Source organism: Polypterus senegalus, chromosome 7 (genome assembly GCF_016835505.1).
Source record: "Polypterus senegalus isolate Bchr_013 chromosome 7, ASM1683550v1, whole genome shotgun sequence".
Lineage (NCBI taxonomy): Eukaryota > Metazoa > Chordata > Cladistia > Polypteriformes > Polypteridae > Polypterus > Polypterus senegalus.
In genome coordinates this window covers 6,423,844-6,447,877 of record NC_053160.1, presented here as the reverse complement: position 1 = coordinate 6,447,877, position 24,034 = coordinate 6,423,844, and the positions used below count along the sequence as shown (strand labels likewise).

Genomic DNA, 24,034 nt, shown 5'->3' with positions numbered 1-24,034 from the left:
TCTAGGGGTGAACTTCTCCAGGCTGGTGGTCAGGCTGTCCTCCTGGCATTGCAAGCAATCTTTGCTTCCATTTGGGAGACTGGCATCATCCCAATTGACTGGAAAGCGGGACTTGTCGTCCCTATCTGGAAAGGGAAGGGTGATCGCCTGGATTGCAGCAACTACAGGGGGATAACACTGCTCTTGGTGCCAGGTAAGGTCCTCACTAGGGTCGTCCTCGATATGATCCGTGATCACTTGCTCACCTACCAGCGACCGGAACAGTCTGGTTTTATGCCTAAGAAGTCTACCATCGACTGCATCCTGGCACTGAGAGTCCTCATGGAGTGCAAACGTGAATATCGGCAGTTTCTTTGCAGCCTTTGTTGATTTCTGAAAACTGTTCAACTCAGTTTATCGAGCTGCCCTGTGGGACATCCTGAGGGTTCGTGGGATCCCCTCGAGGTTGCTGGATATCATGGCCGGCCTGTACACTGGTACTGTGAGTGCTGTGCAGAGTGAAGACAGACCCTCTGTGTTATTCCCAGTTGATTCTGGGGTTCGTCAGCGGTGTGTTCTGCTCCCACTCTGTTCAATGATTGTATGGACTGGGTGTTGGGCAGGGTCATGGGGTCCAGCGGCTGTGGGGCATCTGTTGGTGAAGAAAGATTCACGGATCTTGACTTTGCTGATGATGTTGTGATCTTCGTGGAGTCAATGGAGGCTCTGATCGGGGTGCTTGAGAGACTAAGTGAGGAGTCTGAGTGTCTGGGCTTGTGAGTGTCCTAATAAAAACCAACATCCAGGCCTTTAATGACCTCTTGGGCACGGCCATCAGCAGTGTGTCAGTCTGTGGAGTGTTGACCTTGTTGAGAGGTTTACTTACCTCGGCAGTGACATTCATGTCTCTGGTGAATCTTCCTATGATGGATTGGTCGAGAATGGGGGGTCATGAGGTCACTTTAAAGGGGTGTGTGGTGCTCCTGATATCTGTGCAAAAGGACGAAGGTCCAAGTCTTTAGAGTCCTGGTGCTCCCTATATAGTTGTGAGACATGGACACTATCCAGTGACCTGAGACGAAGACTGCACTCCTTCATGTGTGTCTCTCCGGAAAATCCTAGGGTACCACTGGTTTGACTTTGTGTTGCCAATGGAGTCCCGAATGAGGCACATGACCTTCAATGTGACGGAGCGTCAGTTACGGCACTATGGCCATGTGGCGTGATTACCCGAGGGTGATCCTCATTGTTGAGGACCCGAACGGCTGGACCAGGCCAAGGGGACGCCCACGTAACACCTGGCTGCGGCAGATAGAGGGTCATTTCCAGAGGGTGGTACTGGACTGTGTGCCTGCCCTGGGGGTTGCCAACTGGGATCCCGCGCTGTTTTGACATGTGGTGGGTGCAACAACTCACTGTACCAGTGCATGCTTCCCAACTTGACTTGACTCTGTGGCCCTAATACGCTTCAGTAAATTAACAACGTTCTGCTTTAATGACAAAATAAGCTACAAGAATAAAGTCAATATGTCGACTTTAATCTCGATATAAACGGCGAGAATAAATTGGAAATGTCAAGAATAAAGTCAACATTTCCACCTTAATCTCGACGTATACTATTAAACCCCCACTGTGTCAATATATATCTTTTTTCTTCTCCGTGGTCCTAACATCCTTCCGTATGGTTGGCAGCCCCACCTTCACGGCTCATTTGAGAAGCCTGACGCTTGATGTTCCATAATGAATATCTAATCCTCCAGGACACTCGAGGATATCAGTGGGGTAGGAGTGAGCCCCTTCTTGGATTGACGTCCTGCCCGGGGGTTCATTCCCATTTTGATTTCAGACCTTAACGACTGAACGGTCCACAACAGCTGACCCGGTGGGCAGGGCCGTCGTAACGCATGGGCACGTAGGGCAGTTGCCCGGGGGCACCCCATGCTAATCTATGTATGTTGTGACTTGCTGGGTGGTTGTGGAGGTAGGGGGCTCCAGTGCACTGTTTTGCCCGAGGGGGTGTGGGGGGTATAATTGCTGTTAAGATGGTAATTATTCTCTGCCAGTGCTTCATTTCACTGCGCCTGGCACCCATCAGTTAGCAGGAGCTGCTCCTCATAGTAACAATCACAATAATAATAATGTCTTTCATTTGTATGGCGCTTTTCTCCATGTCTGCTCCCCTTTAGCAAGTAACGGGACAGGGGGCACTGGAGTCGAGTGCACTGAAACGAACAAAGCCCGGCCTCAAATGTCCTTTCTCGTCTCTCTACAGAATGCAGAGAAGGCTTTCATTGCAAGTCGGACGTGTGCATCCCCTGGGAGTCCGTTAAGGACGGCGTGCACGACTGCCTAGGAGGGGAGGATGAGACCAAAGCAGCAGGTGACGTGAAGTTTTACTTCCGTTTGTTGGATAAGAGCAGCGAGGGCACAATGGCGGGGCATTCAAAAGTGACCCCGTTAGAACAAGGTGGACGAGGACGGGGTGGGGGATTCAGTCCATCATGTCTGTCAGTCCTCCATAATAAGAGGATGATGAGTGTTCAGGTCGCACAACCTCAGCATAACGCCCCCTCGCTTGCCCTGTCAGAAGCATAGCCATATAAATGAAGAGCAATGGAAGGAGTTCTGCTTCCTCTGAGATCAGAATAAATTTGACCTTTTTGTAATTTGTCCACACAGTTTAAGCTTGCGTTGACTCCCAAAGTCGTTATAGAAAAGTTAAAGCAAGAAACCTGCATAAGATCTTCATAAACTCTCCAAAGTGCTCATTGAAGGTAACAGAGAGGGGCTGTCGTGGTGCCATCCCTTGAAGCAACAGATAGACTCGGTAATGAAAGTCAGAAAGATCAAAATTCAGAGTTTCCAAATTTGACTGAGGGGGTCCGACCTGCTAAGACAACAGGAGTGTGTGGGAGGAGGACATTGGGGTCTTGGAGAAAGAATGGCCTTTGGGCCAAGCTTTTAACTGGCCTATGAATAGGCCTTTCTTCCTCCCAGCCAGTGAGTCTTCACTCATAAGATGAAAAAATAGCCTTGGATCCTCTAATGGACCTCTTGGAGTTTTGTGGGGGTCCCTGAAAAAAAAAAAGATAAAAACATGTTGTAGTGTTATAAATTACTCAGTGCCCACTACTAAATTTAATAGAAAATAGCAGCGGAGTTCAGAGAGCTCTTTACAGGCAGGACTGAGAGACATGGAGGTCTGTGAGTGAGGGTGGGCGGGGCTACAAGTCTGAATGGCAGCAGCAGATTGGGTGGAGCTAAACATATGAGTGGAAAAAGATTGGGTGGGCTCGATGAGTGTGTGGCAGCAGGTTTGACTGGACTAGATAGATACATAGATAGATAGATTTGAATTTTAGTATAGTAGGTAGGATAACATAGATAAATAGAACTTTATTTGTCCCCAGGGGGGAAATTTGTCTTTTTACAGAAATATAAATATATAAATAATAGCCAAATAAATAAATATACACACACTTTGGTCTGAACACAATGAGTGTGTGGCAGCAGCAGATTGGGTGGGTAGAATGTTTGAATGGTAGCAAATTAGGTGGCACTAGATGAGTGTATGGCAGCAGGTTGGGCAGACCTAAACATTAGAATGGCTGTAGAAGATTGGGTGGGCCTAGAAGAATGACTGGCAGTAGGGTGGGTGGGGCTAAATGTATGAGTGGCAGCAACTGGGGCTAGATGTTTGAGTGGGAGAAGTTTGGGTGTGGCTAGATGAATGAGTGGCAGTACTTTGGGTGGAGCTAGAGGAGTGAGTGGTAGCATATTGGGTGGGGCTAGAGGAGTGAGTGGTAGCATATTGGGTGGGGCTAGAGGAGTGAGTGGTACCATATTGGGTGGGGCTAGAGGAGTGAGTAGTAGCATATTGGGTGGGGCTAGATGCTTGGGTTGCAACACAATTACTGAAAGGCAGTGAGATCAAATGATGTGAAATGTATCATACTCTGATGAATTAGACATGATGATGATGATGATAACCTGAGCCTTTTTTTTCATTTTTATTATTAGAAGACTCAAAGCTGCATAGGGAGCGTCTCATATTTACACAATCTGGAAGAACCTTATTTGCTGGTTAGTAGTGTCATATTTGGAGGTAAAAAATGTGTCCATCTGTAGTGCTTTTTTTAAAGTTAATTCATTGTATAAGTGTGTGTGTGTCACGTGTCAACCCTCCTCAATGAGGGGTTACGAACAATAATGGATGAAGCCAGTTCATTAACCACTTCTTGTAAAATCACAAAACATATTTAGTATACCATTGGAAACAGAATATTACAAATGAAAATGCTAATACAGATAAATAAACTTGAGAGGCACAATATAATACTGATAGATAGCTAGATAGAGTAAAAGGCACTATATGATAGATAGATAGATGGATGAAAGGCACTGTATAATAGATAGATAAATATATAGAGAGGCACTATATAATAATAGATAGATACATATGAAAGGCTCTATATAATAGATAGATATGAATTTTGGTATAGTAGGCAAGATAATAGATTGATAGATGGATTAAAGGAACTATAGAATAGATATGAAAAGCACTATATGATGGATAGATAGATAGATAGATGGATGAAAGGCACTATATAACTGATAGATAGATAAAGTGCCATTCATTTAAAAGGCACTATATAATAGATAGATATGAATTTTAGTATAGTAGGCAAGATAATAGACAGATGGATGGATGGATGAAAGGAACTATAAAATAGATAGATATGAAAGGCATTATATAATAGATAAATAAGAAAAGCACTATATGATAGATAGATAGATAGGTGGATGAAAGGCACTAAATGATAGATAGATGTGAAAGGCACTATATAATAGATATGCATTTTAGTATAGTAGGCAAGATAATAGATAGGTAGATGGAAGGATGAAAGGAACTATATAATAGATAGATGAAATAGATATTAAAGGCATTATATAATAAATAAATAAGAAAAGCGATATACGCGATATATATATATATATATATATATATATATATATATATATATATATATATATATATATATATATATATATAGCGTTAGGTCCATAAATATTTGAACAGAGACAACTTTTTTCTAATTTTGGTTCTGTACATTACCACAATGAATTTGAAATGAAACAACTCAGATGCAGATGAAGTGCAGACTTTCAGCTTTAATTCAGTGGGTTGAACAAAATGATTGCATAAAAATGTGAGGCAACTAAAGTATTTTTTGAGCACAATCCCTTCATTTCAGGAGCTCAAAAGTAATTGGACAAATTAAATAACTGGAAATCAAATGTTCATTTCTAATACTTGGTTGAAAACCCTTTGCTGGCAATGCCAGCCTGAAGTCTTGAACTCGTGGACATCACCAGATGCTGGGTTTCCTCCTTTTTAATGCTCTGCCAGGCCTTTACTTTCAGTTGCTGTGAAATGCCTGCTCAGTTGGGTTAAGATCAGGTGACTGACTTGGCCATTCAAGAATTTTCCCCTTCTTTGCTTTAATAAACTCCTGGGTTGCTTTGGCTGTATGTTTTGGGTCATTGTCCATCTGTATCATGAAACGCCCGCCGCCCAATCAATTTGACGTCATTTAGCTGGATTTGAGCAGACAGTATGTCTCTGAACCCCTCAGAATTCACTCGGCTGCTTCTGTCCTGTGTCACATCATCAATAAACACTTGTGTCCCAGTGCCACTGGCAGCCATGCATGCCCAAGCCATCACACTGCCTGCCTCCACCGTGTTTTACAGATGATGTGCTATGCTTCGGATAGTGAGCTGTTTCACGCCTTCTCCATACTTTTTTCTTGCCTTTCTCATTCTTGTAGAGGTTCATCTTGGTTTCGTCTGTCCAAAGAATGTTTTTCCAGAACTGTGCTGACACCCTGGAGAGTGTCGTTCACTTGGTGGGCTGTTGTGAAGGGGTTTCTCTTCACCATAGAAATGATTCTGTGATCATCCACCACTGTTGTCTTCCGTGGACGTCCAGGTCTTTTTGCGTTGCTGAGCTCACCAGTGCTTGCTTTCTTTCTCAGGATGTACCAAATTGTAGATTTTGCCACTCGTAATATTGTAGTAATTTCTCGGATGGGTTTGTTCTGTTTTCGCAGCTTAAGGATGGCTTCTGTCACCTGCATGGAGAGCTCCTTTGACCGCATGTTGTCTGTTCACAGCAAAATCTTCCACATGCAAACACCGCACCTCAAATCAACTGCAGGCCTTTTATCTGCTTAATTGATAAGACAGAACGACGGACTTGAACACACCTGCCATGAAATAGCCTTTGAGTCAATCGTCCAATTGTATTTGAGCCCCGAAATGAAGGGATTGTGTTCAAAAAATACTTTAGTTGCCTCACATTTTTATGCAATCATTTTGTTCAACCCACTGAATTAAAGCTGAAAGTCTGCACTTCAACTTCATCTGAGTTGTTTCATTTCAAATTCATTGTGGTGACGTACAGAACCAAAATGAGAAAAAAGTTGTCTCTGTCCAAATATTTATGGACCGAACTGTATATAGATAGATAGATATGAAAGACACTATATAGTAGACAGATAGAGAGAATGGAAAATCAATATATAATTAATAGATAGACTGGCACTATGGAATGGTGATTGATAATTTTAAAAGGCAGTTTAAAAGTTTTGAGAGTTAGCATTTAAATACTAATACATTGATTAGAAAGACATTGTAAAATTCTGATATATAAATAGATGGAAGACACCTAATATGATAAAGAGTAGAAAGGCGCTATATTATATACTGCTCACAATTGCACTGTAGTGTAGTCTTCGATGCTCGGCTCGTGTAGCACAGCCCTGTCTTATGCTCATAGGCAGATATGCTGGTATTTTGTAAAGGGACTCAATAATTCAAAGCACAGTACTGCCGATAGCTAAATAATTTGCCTAAGCACTACAGTATGTAATACTGAGAAATCCATTTCATTTTATTTTGATGTATTTTGTAAAGAAACACTTTGCAGTGCAAAATTCTAGAAGCCTTCCACAGCCTTGTTTCGCCTAACCGGAGGCTCAGAATGACCGACGTCCTAAAACGTCTTTTCGTGTTTCTTTCAGGAAGCCATTCTTTACAAGCCATTTCCAACGTGACTGAAGGTAAGACGTCCATTGTCATGTGGTGAATGTACGCTCTACTCAGTGCCACTTGGCGTTTATTCCTGTGGACTAAGACTGAAGTCAGACGCTGTATGAAATGCTCCTTCATCCACCGATACTGCTGAAGCATAAAGTGCCATGAACTCCACCTTCATCGTGGCGTCACCAGCCTGCTCCGTTTCACTTTTGGCCAGGATTCCCTGCGTGTTCTCTTGGTGCCTTTGGGGGGTTTGGTTTGGATACGTCTGGCTTCTGCCCCCTTACTAAAGAGTCTGGTTTGGTCTGTTGTGGCTGAGTAATTCGACAAAGCAAGACTTCTTAAATAATAATAAAGTACAAAAAAAAAATGGGAGTGGTGTCTCCTCGACTCTCTCGTATACTCAGATTTAGGGATGGATCTTTGAGGACTAAACCGCAAGACAAGGATTATTATTTTTGTATTATGTACATTAAAGAACCATCAACAACAAATCAAATTAATAATATATTGAACAATTATTCTAAAAGTAAAGTTGAATAAATCAGAATGTACCACTTCAGGGTAGCAGAAATAGCCCAAAACCTGATAGATATCTAACTTTTGTACCCAATACTTGTATGCAAATTTTGGTTGACCTAAGTGAAAGTGTACTCAAGTTATCATGTTAACACACACACATAATTTCAAAAATTATATTTATGGACTCTTGTCTAAAATGTCAAGAATGAAATGGAATTTTTGGAGAATTCCAATACTTTCCCTATACCACTTATACAAGAAAGTAACAAAAAGGAAACATAAAACATATTCACTAACAACGAGTACACAATAATATGTAAGGGACAACAAAAAAAATAAATACATCTGAACCCAAAAATATTCAGTGCTTGTTAATCAGCAAGCAGTTATTGGGTGGAGGTTGTTACACTTTGTCTTTGGCCCTGCCCATGACTCCGCCTCCTTCAAGTCCTCCCACACGCCCCCCTCTCACTCATACTGAAGCTAACTTAGTGTTGCCAATGAACTTAACCCCGCCTCTTTGAAATATGGGAGGAGAAAACACAAAGGCAAAGGAAAAACATGCAAACTCCACCCAGACAGCAACCAGGAATGGAATTAGAAGTTAGGGCCCGGGATCTGAGGCTGCAGCGCTTCGTCAGAGTGACAACTACAGGGATGTTACATGAGACCAAACACAAAGAAGCCATAAAAGTACAACCTTAAACGAGGGGATCCACTTACAGGTCTGGATTTGAGGCATCTCAACAAAATTCTTCTGTTTGTTCTTTTTTAGAAATCGTAGCTACCAGGAATGCAATCTCATCTTTAACTTGTGGGGTACGCAAAGCAGACCCGGTGCGAGTCAAGCGTCTTTTGGGAGGAGTGGTCGCACTTAAGGTAAGAAGGCAAAGAGACCCTGATCAGGGTCCATCATAAGATATGAAACTGAATAGAATTGAGAAATCTGAACATATTGTACATAACTAAAGCCTGAACCTGAAACACGGCGGGCTTTAAGCCAACTCCATGATGAGCCCGAGTACCAGTCTGTGTATCAGTGGACATGACGTCAGATGATGGCTTTCAGTCATCCATAAACAGTTTTTATGTATTTTATGAGGTGTCAAATCTGTCCATTAGTGCATTCGATTCTGTTCCAAAAGGGAAATTTGATTTGTCGGAGTCTTTGTCTTTTTTTTTTTTTTTTACAAAGAGACCAAGACATCCCATTGAAAGCACAACAAAACAGGAACTTGGCCTTCAAACCTCAATGAAATATAGTACTGACAATAATATTTATGACATACAGATGCTGCCAGAGCTATTGTCACCATGCTGTTGATTGCAGGAAGTGTCCACACAGAGATGGTGGCAGCTCAGCACACTTCTGAAGGAGAACCTCATACCCGCTTGGAGGCACGGTGGTGAAAATGCCCTGGTTTGGAGTTGCTTTGCTGTCTCAAGGCCTGGGCAGTTTACAGTCAACTCTGAATTTTTCATCGTATTAAAATGAGCTTGAGGAGAATGTGAGGCCCATCCATCCGAATATTGAAGTGGAACTGGAAATGGACCTTTCAAGACAATGATGATCTGAAGCCCACAAGGAATGACTCCAAAACAAGACGTGGAGGGTTATGGACCGGCCTGGTCAAAGCCCTGATTTGAATCCCTTTGAAATGATGTGAGGTGGGAGGGGTTTTGAATAAAGCGGGGCATGCAAGAAAATCCACAAACATCCTGTAGCAGAAGGAATTGCGCATGGAGGAGTGAGTGGTCCTAAATGTCACCGAGTCAATGTCTTGAGACTGGTGGGCCTACATGAAGTCATTTTTGCTAAAGGGGGCAACGCCAGCTCCTTAGGCCAAGGGTGGACTTGCTTTTTCCCCTCTGTAGATCAACACATCTGTTTTTGAATACATGATTGGAGGAGCACATTTCCCTTGTGTTTCTTATTCAAGTAGGTCACCGTCATCTGTTTGCATAAAGGTCTACTGTTTGCCTGTGGGGTGCACTTACTTTTACACATGACGGTGGTGGCCACCAGGCTCCACAAACACCCGACACAAAGGCTCGGACACAAGTATCCAAAGTCCAAAGAGATTTTTATTGTGGGAAACTCTTCCAATAAGCGTTTCCCACCACTAATACAAGTAAAATATGCCATTCTGCAACTCTTTGTCTTTATTGCTTCTTTTATGTCTCTATCACACTCTCTCTCTCTCTCTCTCTCTCTCTCTGCCTCCATTCCTCCACACAAGTGTTGTCCTCCTTCCTCCCGACTCCTCAAGTGGTGGCCGGCAGCTCCTTTTATGGGAAACCCAGGAGTACTTCTGGTGTCTCATAATTGTGGAGAACTTCCGGGTTAGGCTGGAGCCCGACCCAGGTAGGCCTCGTTATTCCCTTCAGCATCCCAACAGGAGTCCAGGAACTCCAGTTCCCATGATGCCCTATGGGAAACCGTGGCACTGCCGCAACCAAGTGGGGCTGCCATCTGGTGATTCGAGGGAGATAATGTCCTGTGTATGCTATCTCACCCGATCTTTCCAGGGCCAGGCCAGGCTCTTGGCCATCCCTCACACTGTATATGAAATAGTTACCTGGACAGATAAGGAAAGGCGCTATATAATAATCAGATAATGAAAGTAAGGGACACTCGCTGAGGGATTTGTAGGACCCTTATAAAGAACTAGCCAACCCACAGCGTACCACACGCTGCATAATCAGGCCTGTTTTTTAATGATTTGTAAGCACAGGGAGAAAATGAACATTTGAAAAATCGGTAATGTAATAATTCAACTCGTCACTTGAGTCATTGTCGTCTTTGCACAGTCCAGAAGCACCTGTGACTCACGTAGACTTCTCATTGCTCTGCGCGGTTTTGGCTGCTTTTCTATATATAATCCACCAAGACACCCGACCACGGCAGTAGCGAGGTGGGAGGTGGGTGTGCACAAAGGGTAGGGACGTAATCATTGTGAGCGTATGAGGCGCACTGAGTGGGAATTCCACAGTCTGCAGCCCGAATGGGGTTCAACGGCTTACCCACACCTCTCTGCGCCGGGTAGACACACGCTCGATGTCATGCACAATTATTTATTGAATGCTAAACACTTCTGGAAAGACACGGTTGTCTAAAACTCGTTCAAACGCCACATAGCCTCAGGAGCACTAACATACCTACCGTCAAGGAAAGTCTGTATTTCGTCATGTTGATCTAAGAAGACGCATGTTTGTCGTGAATGCGAATTGCTGTATGTAGCGTGTAAAACAGTTTGCTATGGTGCACGCGGTCGTGCGTCGTAACCGAAAACTCGTTTTTTAAAGACTGCTCCCTTCATTGTGTTTTAACCTCAGTTGTAAAGGATTGTTTGAAGGATCCCATGGGATACCCCTCGCAAACTGTTTTACACGCTGCATATGGCGATTCACCTCCGCGAGAAACATGCCTCTATGAACAGCCAATGTGGCTCGGAGGTGCATGTGGCCTCTACGACAGACGAATATAAATGATGCCGTTTTTTCTGTGTCGCCGCGTCCGAGTTGGTGGGCGCGCTCTGCGAGTTGTCGTCGTATCCAATGGTCTTGGAGTTGGTGGGCATGGCTCCTTCTGCGCGCGCCATAGGTGTCTTACTTGTCGGCGGCTTAGTGAATCCACGCCCCTTCCGGCGTGCTTTCCATGGGTGTCTTGCCTTAGTGAATTATATATAGAGATAATAGATGGAAAAGACAATATACAAGTGTGAGGGCCCCATGGGTGTTCCTGCCAAGATGGGTCCTGCTCCCTTTACCTGGCTAGGAGGCCATGGGAAAAGAAGGACCACTGGGGAGCGGTGATATTCCCCTGCTGTACCAGAACAGGGGGCACAGGAAGATGCTGCATCAGCAGCCACACAGGGGTTGGCATCCCAGCAACTCCAGGAGGACACACGGGTTGGGTTTGTGTACCGGGGATGCCAGGACAGTGGGTGGGTGACTACCTGCTATGGGCAGAACATTCCCCCGTACACCGGGTGGCAGCATCCCGTCCGGAAGGCCCCAGTATGGGCCAACTGCTGGGTACCATGGGAATTGTGGTCCCAGGGGCCTGTCCTGCCGGGGTCTGTAGGGGGCACCAGGGGGAGCTGTGAAAATGATGACAGCACAAGGACCGCTGGGCTCCTGCCAGGCCCAGAAGTGGTTCCTGGGGGGTAATAGATTGAGCACCAATGAGTACTCCCGGGTCTGGAGTTAAAAGTGAGCCCTCAACTCGACTTGGGGGGTCACAGTTGGAGTCGGACGTGGAGGAGGGAGTGGAACAGAGAAAAGAATGTCTTGTACAGAAGGTATTGTTGTCATTAAAATAACTGAATTCAACTTGGACTGTTGTGGGTGCGACTGTGTCTGGGTTTGGGGATGCAGGTACGCCACCTAGAGGCCACACAAGAAAGAACTCCATTCTGTTTAACACTTTGATGATATTTTAATGTTTGACAGCTGCTGTAAGATATCACGTCAAGCAGCTCAGTACCATAAGCCACATGACATACGTGCAGTGCTCAGGGGGTCTGCCGGGTTTCAGTTTCCCTGCCAGTTAATGCCCTCACAGTTTGGGTAGACCCTACAAGTGCGTCAGGATTTGGTGGACTTGGCACTCCAAGTCTATCCTACATGGGAGGGCAGCGGTCACTCACAGATCTGTGTTCTCCTTGCAGGGGCAGGTTCCGTGGCAAGTGGGAATCGACGACCAGAACGAAGTCTACTGTGGAGGAATTTACATTGGGGGCTGCTGGGTGCTGACGGCTGCCCACTGCGTGAGGTGAGACCCTCTTAGCCTGCGCGGAAACTGAGGATTAGATTGGAAACCTTTAATGGCCGTGATCTGCGAAGGGAGCTGTGAATGGACTACAATGTCTGTAAATTGTGTGCTTATTAACAATGGGATGTGTGGTCACTCAGTTAATTTAATATCAGTTTTACATTCGCAGGTAATTAATTAAAACATTTGAAAGGGCGCCCCTCAAAGGATACCAGGTTAAATGTAGCTCGAGTGAGGGGGTCTCTGTTTCACTTTGTGGCCTGGACACCAAAATTTTAAAAAGATCCAAAAGGGCCATCTTAACAGAATCAAAGTAGTGCACTGATGGCCTGTTTTGATAGCAAAAACAGAAACATACATAGGCATCAGAGCCATCGTGGACCCCCGGCCAGTGTCCATACATTAAGATAGCCCTGAGTTGAACAATTTATCAATTTATCTCTCAGACTTCCACATGCTAGACAATGGTAACCTGATTGCTGATGATATCCTCAGAGCCACTGTCAGACCTTACGCTGGTGCAGTGGGTTAGGGTCTGTGGTCTGGGTGTCGACCCCAAAGGCCCCAGTGCTGTGACAGAGGACACTGTGCTGTAAAAATGGTGCCATCCTTTGGATGAGACGTAAAACTGAGGTCCTGACTCTCTGTGGTCATTAAAGATCCATCTTAAAGTGCAGGATGTATACCCCCCCCCGGCTAAAGTGCCCACCACAGCCTAGTCATTCTTTGGAAAAAAAGCGCCTGCTAAGCAAATAAATATCTCTATTATAAAAAAAATCTTGGGGAGGCAGACTAGGGAGATGAGACGTGATCTTCTCAGAAGACAATTTGAAGTCCCGCGAGAAATACTTTAACTTGCTCCCAGCTCTTAAAACAATGACAAGTGACAAACAAAACACGCAGCTCGCAGCAGATGATCCAACCACTTCTCCTTGCGTGCGTTCAGCCACCCTAACCCCCCCCCTTCACAACGTGAGCAGCAGAGACACGAAGTGTATCCGGAAAGTATTCACAGCGCATCACTTTCTCCACATTTTGTTATGTTCCAGCCTTATTCCAAAATGGATTAAATTCATTTTTTTCCTCAGAATTCTACACACAACACCCCATAATGACAACGTTAAAAAAGTTTACTTGAGGTTTTTGCAAATTTATTAAAAATAAAAAAACTGAGAAATCCCATGTCCATAAGTATTCACAGCCTTTGCTCAATACTTTGTCGATGCCCCTTTGGCACCAATTCCAGCCTCAAGTCGTTTTGAATATGATGCCACAAGCTTGGCACACCTATCCTTGGCCAGTTGCGCCCATTCCTCTTTGCAGCACCTCTCAAGCTCCATCAGGTTGGATGGGAAGCGTCGGTGCACAGCCATTTTAAGATCTCTCCAGAGATGTTCAATCAGATTCAAGTCTGGCCACTCAAGGACATTCACAGAGTTGTCCTGAAGCCACTCCTTTGATATCTTGGCTGTGTGCTTAGGGTCGTTGTCCTGCTGAAAGATGAACCGTCGCCCCAGTCTGAGGTCAAGAGCGCTCTGGAGCAGGTTTTCATCCAGGATGTCTCTGTACATTGCTGCAGTCATCTTTCCCTTTATCCTGACTAGTCTCCCAGTTCCTGATGCTGCCACCACCATGCTTCACTGTAGAGATGGTATTGGCCTGGTGATGAGCGGTGCCTGGTTTCCTCCAAACGTGACGCCTGGCATTCACACCAAAGAGTTCAATCTTTGTCTCATCAGACCAGAGAATTTTGTTTCTCATGGTCTGAGAGTCCTTCAGGTGCCTTTTGACAAACTCCAGGTGGGCTGCCATGTGCCTTTTACTAAGGAGTGGCTTCCGTCTGGCCACTCTACCATACAGGCCTGATTGGTGGATTGCTGCAGAGATGGTTGTCCTTCTGGAAGGTTCTCCTCTCTCCACAGAGGACCTCTGGAGCTCTGACAGAGTGACCATCGGGTTCTTGGTCACCTCCCTGACTAAGGCCCTTCTCCACCGATCGCTCAGTTTAGATGGCTGGCCAGCTCTAGGAAGAGTCCTGGTGGTTTCGAACTTCTTCCACTTACGCATGATGGAGGCCACTGTGCTCATTGGGACCTTCAAAGCAGCAGAAATTTTTCTGTAACCTTCCCCAGATTTGTGCCTTGAGACAATCCTGTCTCGGAGGTCTACAGACAATTCCTTTGACTTCATGCTTGGTTTGTGCTCTGATATGAACTGCCAACTGTGGGACCTTCTATAGACAGGTGTGTGCCTTTCAAATCAGGTCACATCAACTGAATTGACCACACGTGGACTCCAATTAAGCTGCAGAAACATCTCAAGGATGATCAGGGGACACAGGATGCACCTGAGCTCAATTTGGAGCTTCATGGCAAAGGCTGTGAATACTTATGTACATGTGATTTCTCAGTTTTTATATTTTTAATAAATTTGCAAAAACCTCAAGTAAACTTTTTTCACATTGTCATTATGGGGTGTTGTGTGTAGAATTCTGAGGAAAAAAATGAATTTAATCCATTTTGGAATAAGGCTGTAACATAAAATGTGGAAAAAGTGATGCGCTGTGAATTCTTTCCGGATGCACTGTATGTACACGCACCTAGAAATCTAAAGCCAGGCACGGAGCTCTGACCAAACCATAACTGAGAATGTTACCCATAATGTATTTCACCAAATGATCCTTCCGTTACTGAATGTGCTTAATCTGATCAATGGTCACAGGAGGGGCAGAAGTGAACAGGAGACAGGACCCAACCCTGGACTGGACAGGATGCCAGTCTACCTCATTACACATTCATACACGTGCAATTTACAGCTGCTAAATAAATTAACACTCGTCCCCACTGAGTTCCAGTTTATTATCATGTGTATGATGAATAAAATTCTCACCACTTTATATTATTGCTCTGTACCAACAGGCCAAAACCTGAGCTGTATCGGGTGAAGCTTGGCATGTGGAACTCCCTAAGAAGTGACGCGAACACCGATTCCTTGCCTGCGGAAACGGTCATCATCCACGAGGACTTCAACCCCTCCACATACGAGAACGACATCGCACTGATCAAGTTCAAGAATGTTTACAAGAACAAGGAGTGCATTCGAGAAAATAAGTTTGTCGCCCCCGTCTGCATTCCCTGGTCGGAGTATCAATTCAAACCTGGCCATAAATGCATTATTTCTGGTTGGGGGCGTGCAGAAGGTACTTCATATTGTTTTGGTTTTTAGGATGTACTTCTAGATAGATTGATAGATAGATTGATGGTATAGTAGGCAAGATTAAAAATGTAGATAAATTCCTAAATTACTCAGTTTGCAATCTTTGTAAGTGCTGGAATATAATCAGCTCCAGAAAAATGAAAACTTCTAGCATTCTCTACTCTATTGTTGTATATTTCAGTTCAACTATAGGCTTCTTTTAATTTTCGGTGTGAAATCAACTTTCACCTATAGTCATTTTTCTCTTCTCATCAGCATATAAACGAGTCTATATTCTGAATGTGGCCACCATTGAGATTATTGGGAACTGTTCCGGCATTTATGGAAAGCGCTATTTCAAAGGGATGGAATGTGCCGGTAAGTGAGCTCCCTTTTCTTCTTCTTCTCTTGTGCACAAGTTGTGTTGGTAAACCAACCAGATTTTTTAAAGGGCAAACCCGGGAGAGAGACGTGAAACACAAAAGCGTTACAACCGAGAGATCGAGAAGCGCTAAAACAATGGGGCCAAATAGGAAAATGAAAACTGACATCAGAAAGACAAAATGAAAGTTCCGAGCCCAGGAGTTCAATTCAGAAGACATATTTGCAGCAGGTAGAGCAAGGTGTTTTTTTAAATAGATAAATACAGATAAATACACGTGGAAGTGGACGAATGTTTTAAATCCACCGCCGCAATTGCCAGCAGGTGACAAACCTGGGCGCCATGCCCCAAATGACGGCAAAGGTTACCCTGGCACCTGGAACAAGCTGCAGTGCGCTCAACGCACAAGAGACAGCCGGCAGGATAAATAAAATTCAAAAATACAGTCTTGTCTTTGCTGTTCTGTGTTGATCGCAGAGTGCAGGTTTCTGGAAATCAATAGTCAAGAAGACAGGCGGCTCGTGTGCCAGGCTGTGCCACTCTTGCCACCACGGGCCTGTTAAGTGGATCTTCTTTCGTATTCCGCCTATACGAGTGTATTGGAGTTTGGGAGTAACTGAAGGAACAGGCCTGTGGATTTGTGGTGAATATCCACGGAATTGTGGTGAATTGTGGAGAAGCCGTTATTGGAATGACAGTGAAACGTTTATTTTCATTTTGAATTTTGGTGCTGTGTTTGGCAATCCCTTTGATTTAAAGGAATGGAATTTTTAATAGGTTACTTACTTTGTGTAGTTTGCATGGATGGCTGAGAAAAAAATTTAAATTTCACATGTTCATGCAGAGCAGAGTTAGCAAACAACGTGCAAAATGTCAATGAAAATCTCTCACGTTACTCGTGTCACTTAATTTGTGCATGTTCACAATGTCCCAAACATGTGCATCTATATATTTCTATATCTATATCTATATATATATATATATATATATCTATACTAGCAAAATACCCGCGCTTCGCAGCAGAGAAGTAGTGTGTTAAAGAAGTTATGAAAAATAAAAGGAAACATTTTAAAAATAACGTAATATCCCTGACCATCTCATCTTCGTTGTCAACCATTGTAAAGGTAACAGGTTTCATTCACTGAAGTGTTCACTACCCAAATCGCTACTCGTGAATCTAAGATGTTTCACTGCCATTCCCGGTATTAAGTTGTGGATTTGCCTGTGAATATTTAGCGGCAGCGTGTCTATGAACTTAATTTAAACTTAAGCTTTACACCTTGCTTTCCTATCGATATGTCTACAAAGGCTTGTTCAGATTCAGAGGCCTGTTCCTTTCTTACTGCATCAATAAGCAGCTCGTCTTCCTCTTTATCTGAGACATCACACACCGCATGCACGGGTTTACCTTTCCCAGTCCTGCAAACTTTAGTGAATTGGTTCAATTTACCACAGTTTTTACACTGTCTTCCTTTAGCTGGACATTGACTTTTTCCACCGTGTGCTTTGTTTCCGCAGTAGCTGCACTTATGAATATGCTTGTATGCGTCACTCGCTTCATATTCTTTTGCTGCCTTCTCAATTGTGTAATGTGTTTCTTGTTCAGCGCTCTCTTGCTTGTTCTCTGCGTACTGCGTTCACAGTCCGTTCACGTGAGCCGCTCGGAGTACATGCATCGAAGGTTCTCAGCTGTGCTTGTGCTATCTCGTGCGATCTTGCGATGTCCACGGCTTTATTTAATGTTAGCTCAGACCCGGCACTTAAAAGTTTCTGTCGCACTTTCACTGAGTTTGTGCCAAACACTAGTCTATCCCTGACCATCTCATCTTCATTTGCATAAGTACAGTCCTTCACCCACGAATATTTAGTGGCAGCGTGTCTATTGGATTGCTGCCGACGGACGGCCTTATATGGGCAGGCACTCAAATACGTGGGAGGTGTGGCAATGAGGGACGCAACTTCGCCTCACACAGCGACCGAGCTGCAGGCTATGGCCATATATATGTACATAAGTAGGTTCCAGTTATGACCATTATGCATAGAATTTTGAAATGAAACCTGTCTAACTTTTGTAAGTAAGCTGTAAGGAATGAGCCTGCTAAATTTCAGCCTTCTGCCTACACGAGAAGCTGGAGAATTAGTGATGAGTGAGTGAGTGAGTGAGTGAGTGGTTTGCCTTTTATTATATGTATATATATATATATATATATATATATATATATATATATATATATATATAGTGACAGATTAGGGCTTTCTCGCTCCTTTGAACCCTCAGACCACATGTCAGACACCAGGTAAAAGTCCAATAATAATATTTATTACAATAATAAAGTGCCCAAAGCACGCTCCTCTCCACAATTCTCAATACTCAAATACACAATTCTCAAATAAACCAATCCTCCACTCCCAGACGCTAAGCCACCCTGCCTCCCAACTCAGCTCGTCCGTCTGGGATTTCCCAGAGTCCTTTATAGTCCTTGACCCGGAAGTGTTTGTCCCTCAGTCTATGTGACTTTCCATCACTTCTGGGTCAGGTAAAACTCCTTTTTTTTCATCCCAGAAGCACGTCATTTCTTCTGTCCATGTGACTAGGACGTACTTCCGGGGTGTATGAAAAATAGTCCCTGGGCCTCCCTGCAGCGACTCCTGGCTGCCCCCCTGGTATCCAGCAGGGCTGTGCATTAAAAGTTCACTGTCCATAATTCCCTGCTGGCATTCGGGGCACTTCTATGCTGCAAGGAGGGCTCCATCTGGCGGCCTGGGGGCATTGGCTGGGATGAATGGCTGGCCATATCTCAGAATATCTCTCTCTCTCTCTCTCTCTCTCTCTCTCTCTCTCTCTCTCTCTATATATATATATATATATATATATATATATATATATATATCCATTCATCCATCCATATTCCAACCCGCTGAACCAGTCAACACAGGGCACAAGGCAGGAACCAATCCTGGGCAGGGTGCCAACCCACCGCAGATATCTCTCTCTCTATATATATATGTTATATATCTATATATCTCTATCTATATATCTATCTATATATATATATATATATATATATATATATATAATATATTGTGGACGCTAGAGGTGCTGTTGCCCCATGAAATCCACCAGACAGACGTCCAGGACACACATTTAAAAGCACCAAGAATTATTTCTTTAATATTCTTAACTAAAGTGTACAAAGCACCGCACACTCCACAATTCTCCAATCAATAATCACAATAAACACAATCCTCCACTCCCAGCAGCTCTGTTACACACCCTCCCAACTCCGGCTCTCCTTGCTGTGTTTCCCAAAGTCCTTTAAATAGTTCATGACCCAGAAGTGTTCCTTCTCCGGGTCAAACGCCACATCCTCCTCCTCAAATAGCCCAGAAGTACTGCAGGCTTCCGTCCTCGTGCATCCAAAGTACTTCCAGGTCGTGATTACAGTGGGAGTCTCCAGGTTCCTTGTGTGCTCCCCCTGGCAGCACCCATGGCACCCAACAGTGCTGAAGAAACAGACTCCATGTCCCATGATGCCCTGAGGGAATCCGGGGAACCATTTCCATCCAGGGGAGCTGCCATCTAGTGTCCCGGGGGAGGCAGTGTCCTAAAAAACCTGCTCTTCCTCCTTCTTTCTGTTCAGGGACGTCCCGGCCAGACTGAAACGCCGGTCATCCATTACAATATATATTTACTGTATATATAAAATCCAACATCTGCCTGTCTGTCCACTTTTCGCGAGAGAACTACTTAATGGATTTAGATTTATGTTTTTTTCTATAATTTACTTGAACATTCCAGTTGATGTTGCGACTTCTCTCATTGCGCTATCATAGTTTGCTTGTGGTACCGATTTATTTGCTCTCCCTCACCTCACACAGGGGTTGATGCCTGCGATTGGCGTGTGTCTGTTGCTGTCTCTCTGTGTGTCATCAATATAAGGTTTGCAGGCACGTTTATTACACACCCTGACTTTCCATAGCCTGGCTAATATCTTTAATGAATGTGTGTGACATATTTAGTCTTGCTGATCGGACACAAAACCGCAGTGAAAAGGCACAAAGTGAGGCAGACTGTACTGTGCCGCCCTGCAGGGGGTGCATGTGAGCCCAACAGGTCCTCGTTGCTGCTGTCCTTCTTGGCGATAATCTCCATTGTGGTGGACAGACTTTTAAATCTAAAGGAAAATAAGGAGGAGCTTTACAAGAAAGTGACAGAGATTTTCGTGAAGAAGGATACGCACATGGACTTCATTTACAAATAAAGGTAAGACCATAAACGGTCTTCAATTTCGCAACAAAATGGGATCAGACTAAGGAACACAAAAATAATCCAACATTTAAAAACCTTAAATAAAATAATTCTTTTGTTTTTCTTGTTATCCTTTGGTTGAACAGTCTGTATTGATTAAAGCATCAGAATTAAAAGCTTTTAAAAACAACTAAATAATTAAGGTCAATATTGAAATCCGTTTGTTTTGTACACCACTCTATACTTTCATTTGTATATGAAAAGACTCACCTTATCTACAAGCAGATCATGCTGTCATAGGACTACATGTATCTAGTTAGTTGTGGTAGTAAGAGCGTAGAAAGCACAGCATGTCCAGCATGCGGGCATCCGGGCGAGAGCGCACATTCGTGCAGAGTATACCAGGCGTTGAGAAAGCACGACCTGCCTCCACTGACGTAGGCGGCACAGTCATCAGATACTGATAACACTTGTTCTAAACGCCGCCATTTTAGCTTTTACTGATGTATCCAGTTTCTTGTCATAATTCTGTGATGGCAAGTTTCTTGGCACAGATAATGCGGATGCAACAGACTGACGCATTGCAATTTCAAGTTGCTGTTCAAAGCTGTTGCCTGACAGATGTCAATGAAGTCTGCCCTGTCCCGGCATTCGTGAGCTGCTGAGTGCAGACTCTTCCCAGTCCACTGTGCTCAGTCTTAGTGGGAGCCGGGAGACTGACGACTGCTGCTAGTCTGTTGTTGACTGAATTAATTGGCAACACACTACACCGTGGGCCAAAAAACTATGCCACTTAACTATTTTCAACTATAACTCTGTTATTTTTTGATTTTTTACACTTTTACACACTATATATGCGAGCTTGGCCATTTCCGGTAATCGGGAGCCCGGGAATGGATTCCCTAGTGTCCTGTGTACTTTGGTGCTGTTCTCTGGGGAACGAGGATAAAACACTTTGCCAGCTGTGAATAAAAGGGTGCTGGGTGCTGCACTTGTGTCTCTGCTTGTCGGCGTCTGTACGCACCCTGGGCTATCGCAACATTCATAATTAAACATAATGAGGTACAACCTGTGACTGCTTTCTGTTTGTCTGGATATAAAAAGCCCCCTTTGTACAGTCCCTGACAAAAGTCTTGTCGCTTCTCTATTTTGTAGAAACTCCTGCTCTTAACCTGACTTTTAATTAATCAGCTCATATGAAAAGCTAAAGCCCTCCCAAATGATGTTTAATGCACTGAAATAAATGAGTTTCACTGAAAAAAGATTTATCATTTAATCAAGACAGAAAGGTCAAATTTCGGCAAGACAAAAGTTTTGTCGCCTATACAGATAATGAACAACTTTACTGCAAATCCAAAAATATGTCAGCAAATTAAGCAGTGGTGCTGTGAGATCCAAATGTAATATCTTGTATAACTTCCATGAGCTTGAAGGACAGCATCCATGCGGTTTTTCAAGGATTCATACAATTTATTGATGAAGTCATCGGGAATAGCAAAGAAAACAGTCTTGCACGCCTCCCAGAGTTCATCAATATTCTTTGGTTTCTGTCTTCCATGCTTCCTCTTTCATCCTACCCACATATGCTCAATGATGTTCATGTCTGGTGACTGGGCTGGCCAATCCTGGAGCATCTTGATCTTCTTCGCTTTAAGGAACTTTGATGTGGAGGTGGAAGTATGCGATGGAGCACCATCCTGCTGCAGAATTTGGCCTTTTTTTATGGTTGGGAATATAAGAGGTAGCTAAGATTTCGTGGTATTTTAGACTACTGACGTTGCCTTCCACCCTGCAGATCCCTCGCATACCCCCATACTGGATGTAACCCCAGACCATGATTTTGCCTCCACCAAACTTCACTGTTTTCTGGGTAAATCTTGGCTCCATGCGGGTTCCAGTAGGTCTCCTGCAATATCTGCGGTGACTGTGGTGTAATTCAACAATCAATCCACCTTCTGCCACTTTTCCAGCGTCCATCTTTTTAGCAGACTGTGGGCCTTGGCAAATGCCACACGTTTTTTTTCCATTGTCTTTTGTTTAGTGCTGGCTTATGGGCACTGATTCGACCATGGAGGCCATTTCAAGACAGAATCCGACAAACTGTTCTGGTTGACACAGGGACTTCAGGTGACCAGGTCTCGTGGAGCTCTGCTGGCCTTGGATTTTAGAGCCAACAAACGGTCCTCTCGAGCAGCTGTCTTGCGGGGTCTTCCTGACCCGGGCTTGTCAAAAACGTCTCCAGTCTCTTCAAATCTTTTTTTTTATATCCTCTGAACTTGACGCTGAGACACATTGAAGGTGTCTGCCACATCAGCAGTGGATTTGGTCTTCAGCCTCTTGATAATCAACACTTTAGTCTCAGGGTGAATCGTAGGCCTGTTTGCAGAGCTCTAGTTGCAGTTGATGTGAAGGTCTAGTGTGCTGGAGTTCTTTTTATACACACCTGAGACCTCATTGATCCATTATTAGTCACAGGTGAAGCTCCTATGACAAGGCGACAACACTTATGTCTGGACTCAATGGGCTTTACCAAGCTGTGAATATTAGAATACTTTTTGTCAGTTTTGTTTTGCACTGAAACATTATTACAAAAGCTGATGGGATTGAAATGACCCATTTCTTGTAACAAAATCTTCATTAGAAATATATTTTAGCGGCACTTCAGGTCAATTTGTACACAAGCGACAAGATTTTTGTCAGGGACTGTACAGGCCGTAGTCTTTGTTGGACAATCACTGCAAACATGAAGACAAAGGAGCATTCTATTTCTGTGAGAAACAAAGTCACCGAAATGGCTTAAAAACAAAAAAAAAAATAGCAGAGTCTGAATGTCCTGTTAAGCGCTGATGGATCCATCATCAGAAAGTGGAAGGTCCACCACAGCACCCCAGACTCTTACTAGGACATCAGAGCAAGACGTTGACTGGTGAGAGAGGCGACTAAAGAGCCAACTGTCACTCTCAGAAGTCTGCAATGCTCTTTGGTTGAAGCTGAAGTGAAGGTGCAGGGGGGTCCACAGTTTCAAGAACTCTCTCTATGGGACGGGAGGGGAGCAAGAAAGAAGGTCCACATTAAAGAATGACATTCACTACAAAGCATGAGAAGGACCCCGTTAAGATGTAGGAGAAGGTTTGATGGTCAGATGAGACCAAAACAGAACTTTGTGGCCAGACTTCAAAGAGGTACACCATATGGACAAAAGTATCGGGACCCACCTCTTAATTATTGAATTCAGGCGTTTCAATCAGACCCATTGCCACAGGGGCCTTGCCATGCAGTCTCCATTTACAAATATTTGTGACTTCAAGCGTGGTATTGTGATAGGATGCCACCTTTACAATAAGACAATTTGTGAAATTTCATCCCTGTTAGATATTCAACGGTCAAGTGGAGGCGTTTAGGAACAACAGCAAGCCGAAGACCACCTAAAGTTACAGCACAGCGTCAACTCCCACTGGCATTAATGTAAGCACAAAAACTTCATTGAATGGGTTTCTGTGGTCGAGCAGCTGCATGCCAGCCTCACATCACCAAGTCCAATGCCAAGTGTCAGAGGAAGTGATGTAAAGCGCACCGTCACTGGGCAGTGGAGCAGTGGAGTGATGACTCCCACTTCTCTGTTTAGACGATGGGCGAGACTGGGTTTGGTGGATGCTGGGAGCATGTTACCTGCCTGCCAGCCTGCATTGTGCCAACTGTGAAGTTGGCTGGAGGAGGAATAGTGGTGTGGGGCTGATTTTCAGGGTTTGGGCTCAGCCACTTACTGCCAGCAAAGAGTAACCTTAATGCTTCAGCAAACCAAGACATTTTGGATAATGCTAAGCTTCCA

General features: G+C 44.1%; 2 protein-coding genes across 2 annotated transcripts in view; one reads left to right on the top strand and one right to left on the bottom strand.

Annotated features, from left to right (window-relative positions):
- The window catches only part of cfi (complement factor I), a 70,804-nt gene that overhangs the window by 36,976 nt on the left and 9,794 nt on the right, over positions 1–24,034 (top strand). Inside the window, exons 7-13 of the mRNA XM_039758187.1 lie at positions 2,252–2,359; positions 4,000–4,062; positions 7,065–7,103; positions 8,378–8,481; positions 12,276–12,379; positions 15,298–15,578; positions 15,851–15,952. Coding sequence (XP_039614121.1) covers positions 2,252–2,359; positions 4,000–4,062; positions 7,065–7,103; positions 8,378–8,481; positions 12,276–12,379; positions 15,298–15,578; positions 15,851–15,952 — 801 coding nt within the window. The remainder of the gene's footprint in view (positions 1–2,251; positions 2,360–3,999; positions 4,063–7,064; positions 7,104–8,377; positions 8,482–12,275; positions 12,380–15,297; positions 15,579–15,850; positions 15,953–24,034) is intronic.
- Positions 2,368–24,034, bottom strand: part of trmo (tRNA methyltransferase O) — a 66,890-nt gene continuing 45,223 nt past the window's right edge. The window contains exon 7 of the mRNA XM_039758190.1: positions 2,368–3,053. The gene's annotated coding sequence lies outside the window, so the exon portion shown is untranslated. The remainder of the gene's footprint in view (positions 3,054–24,034) is intronic.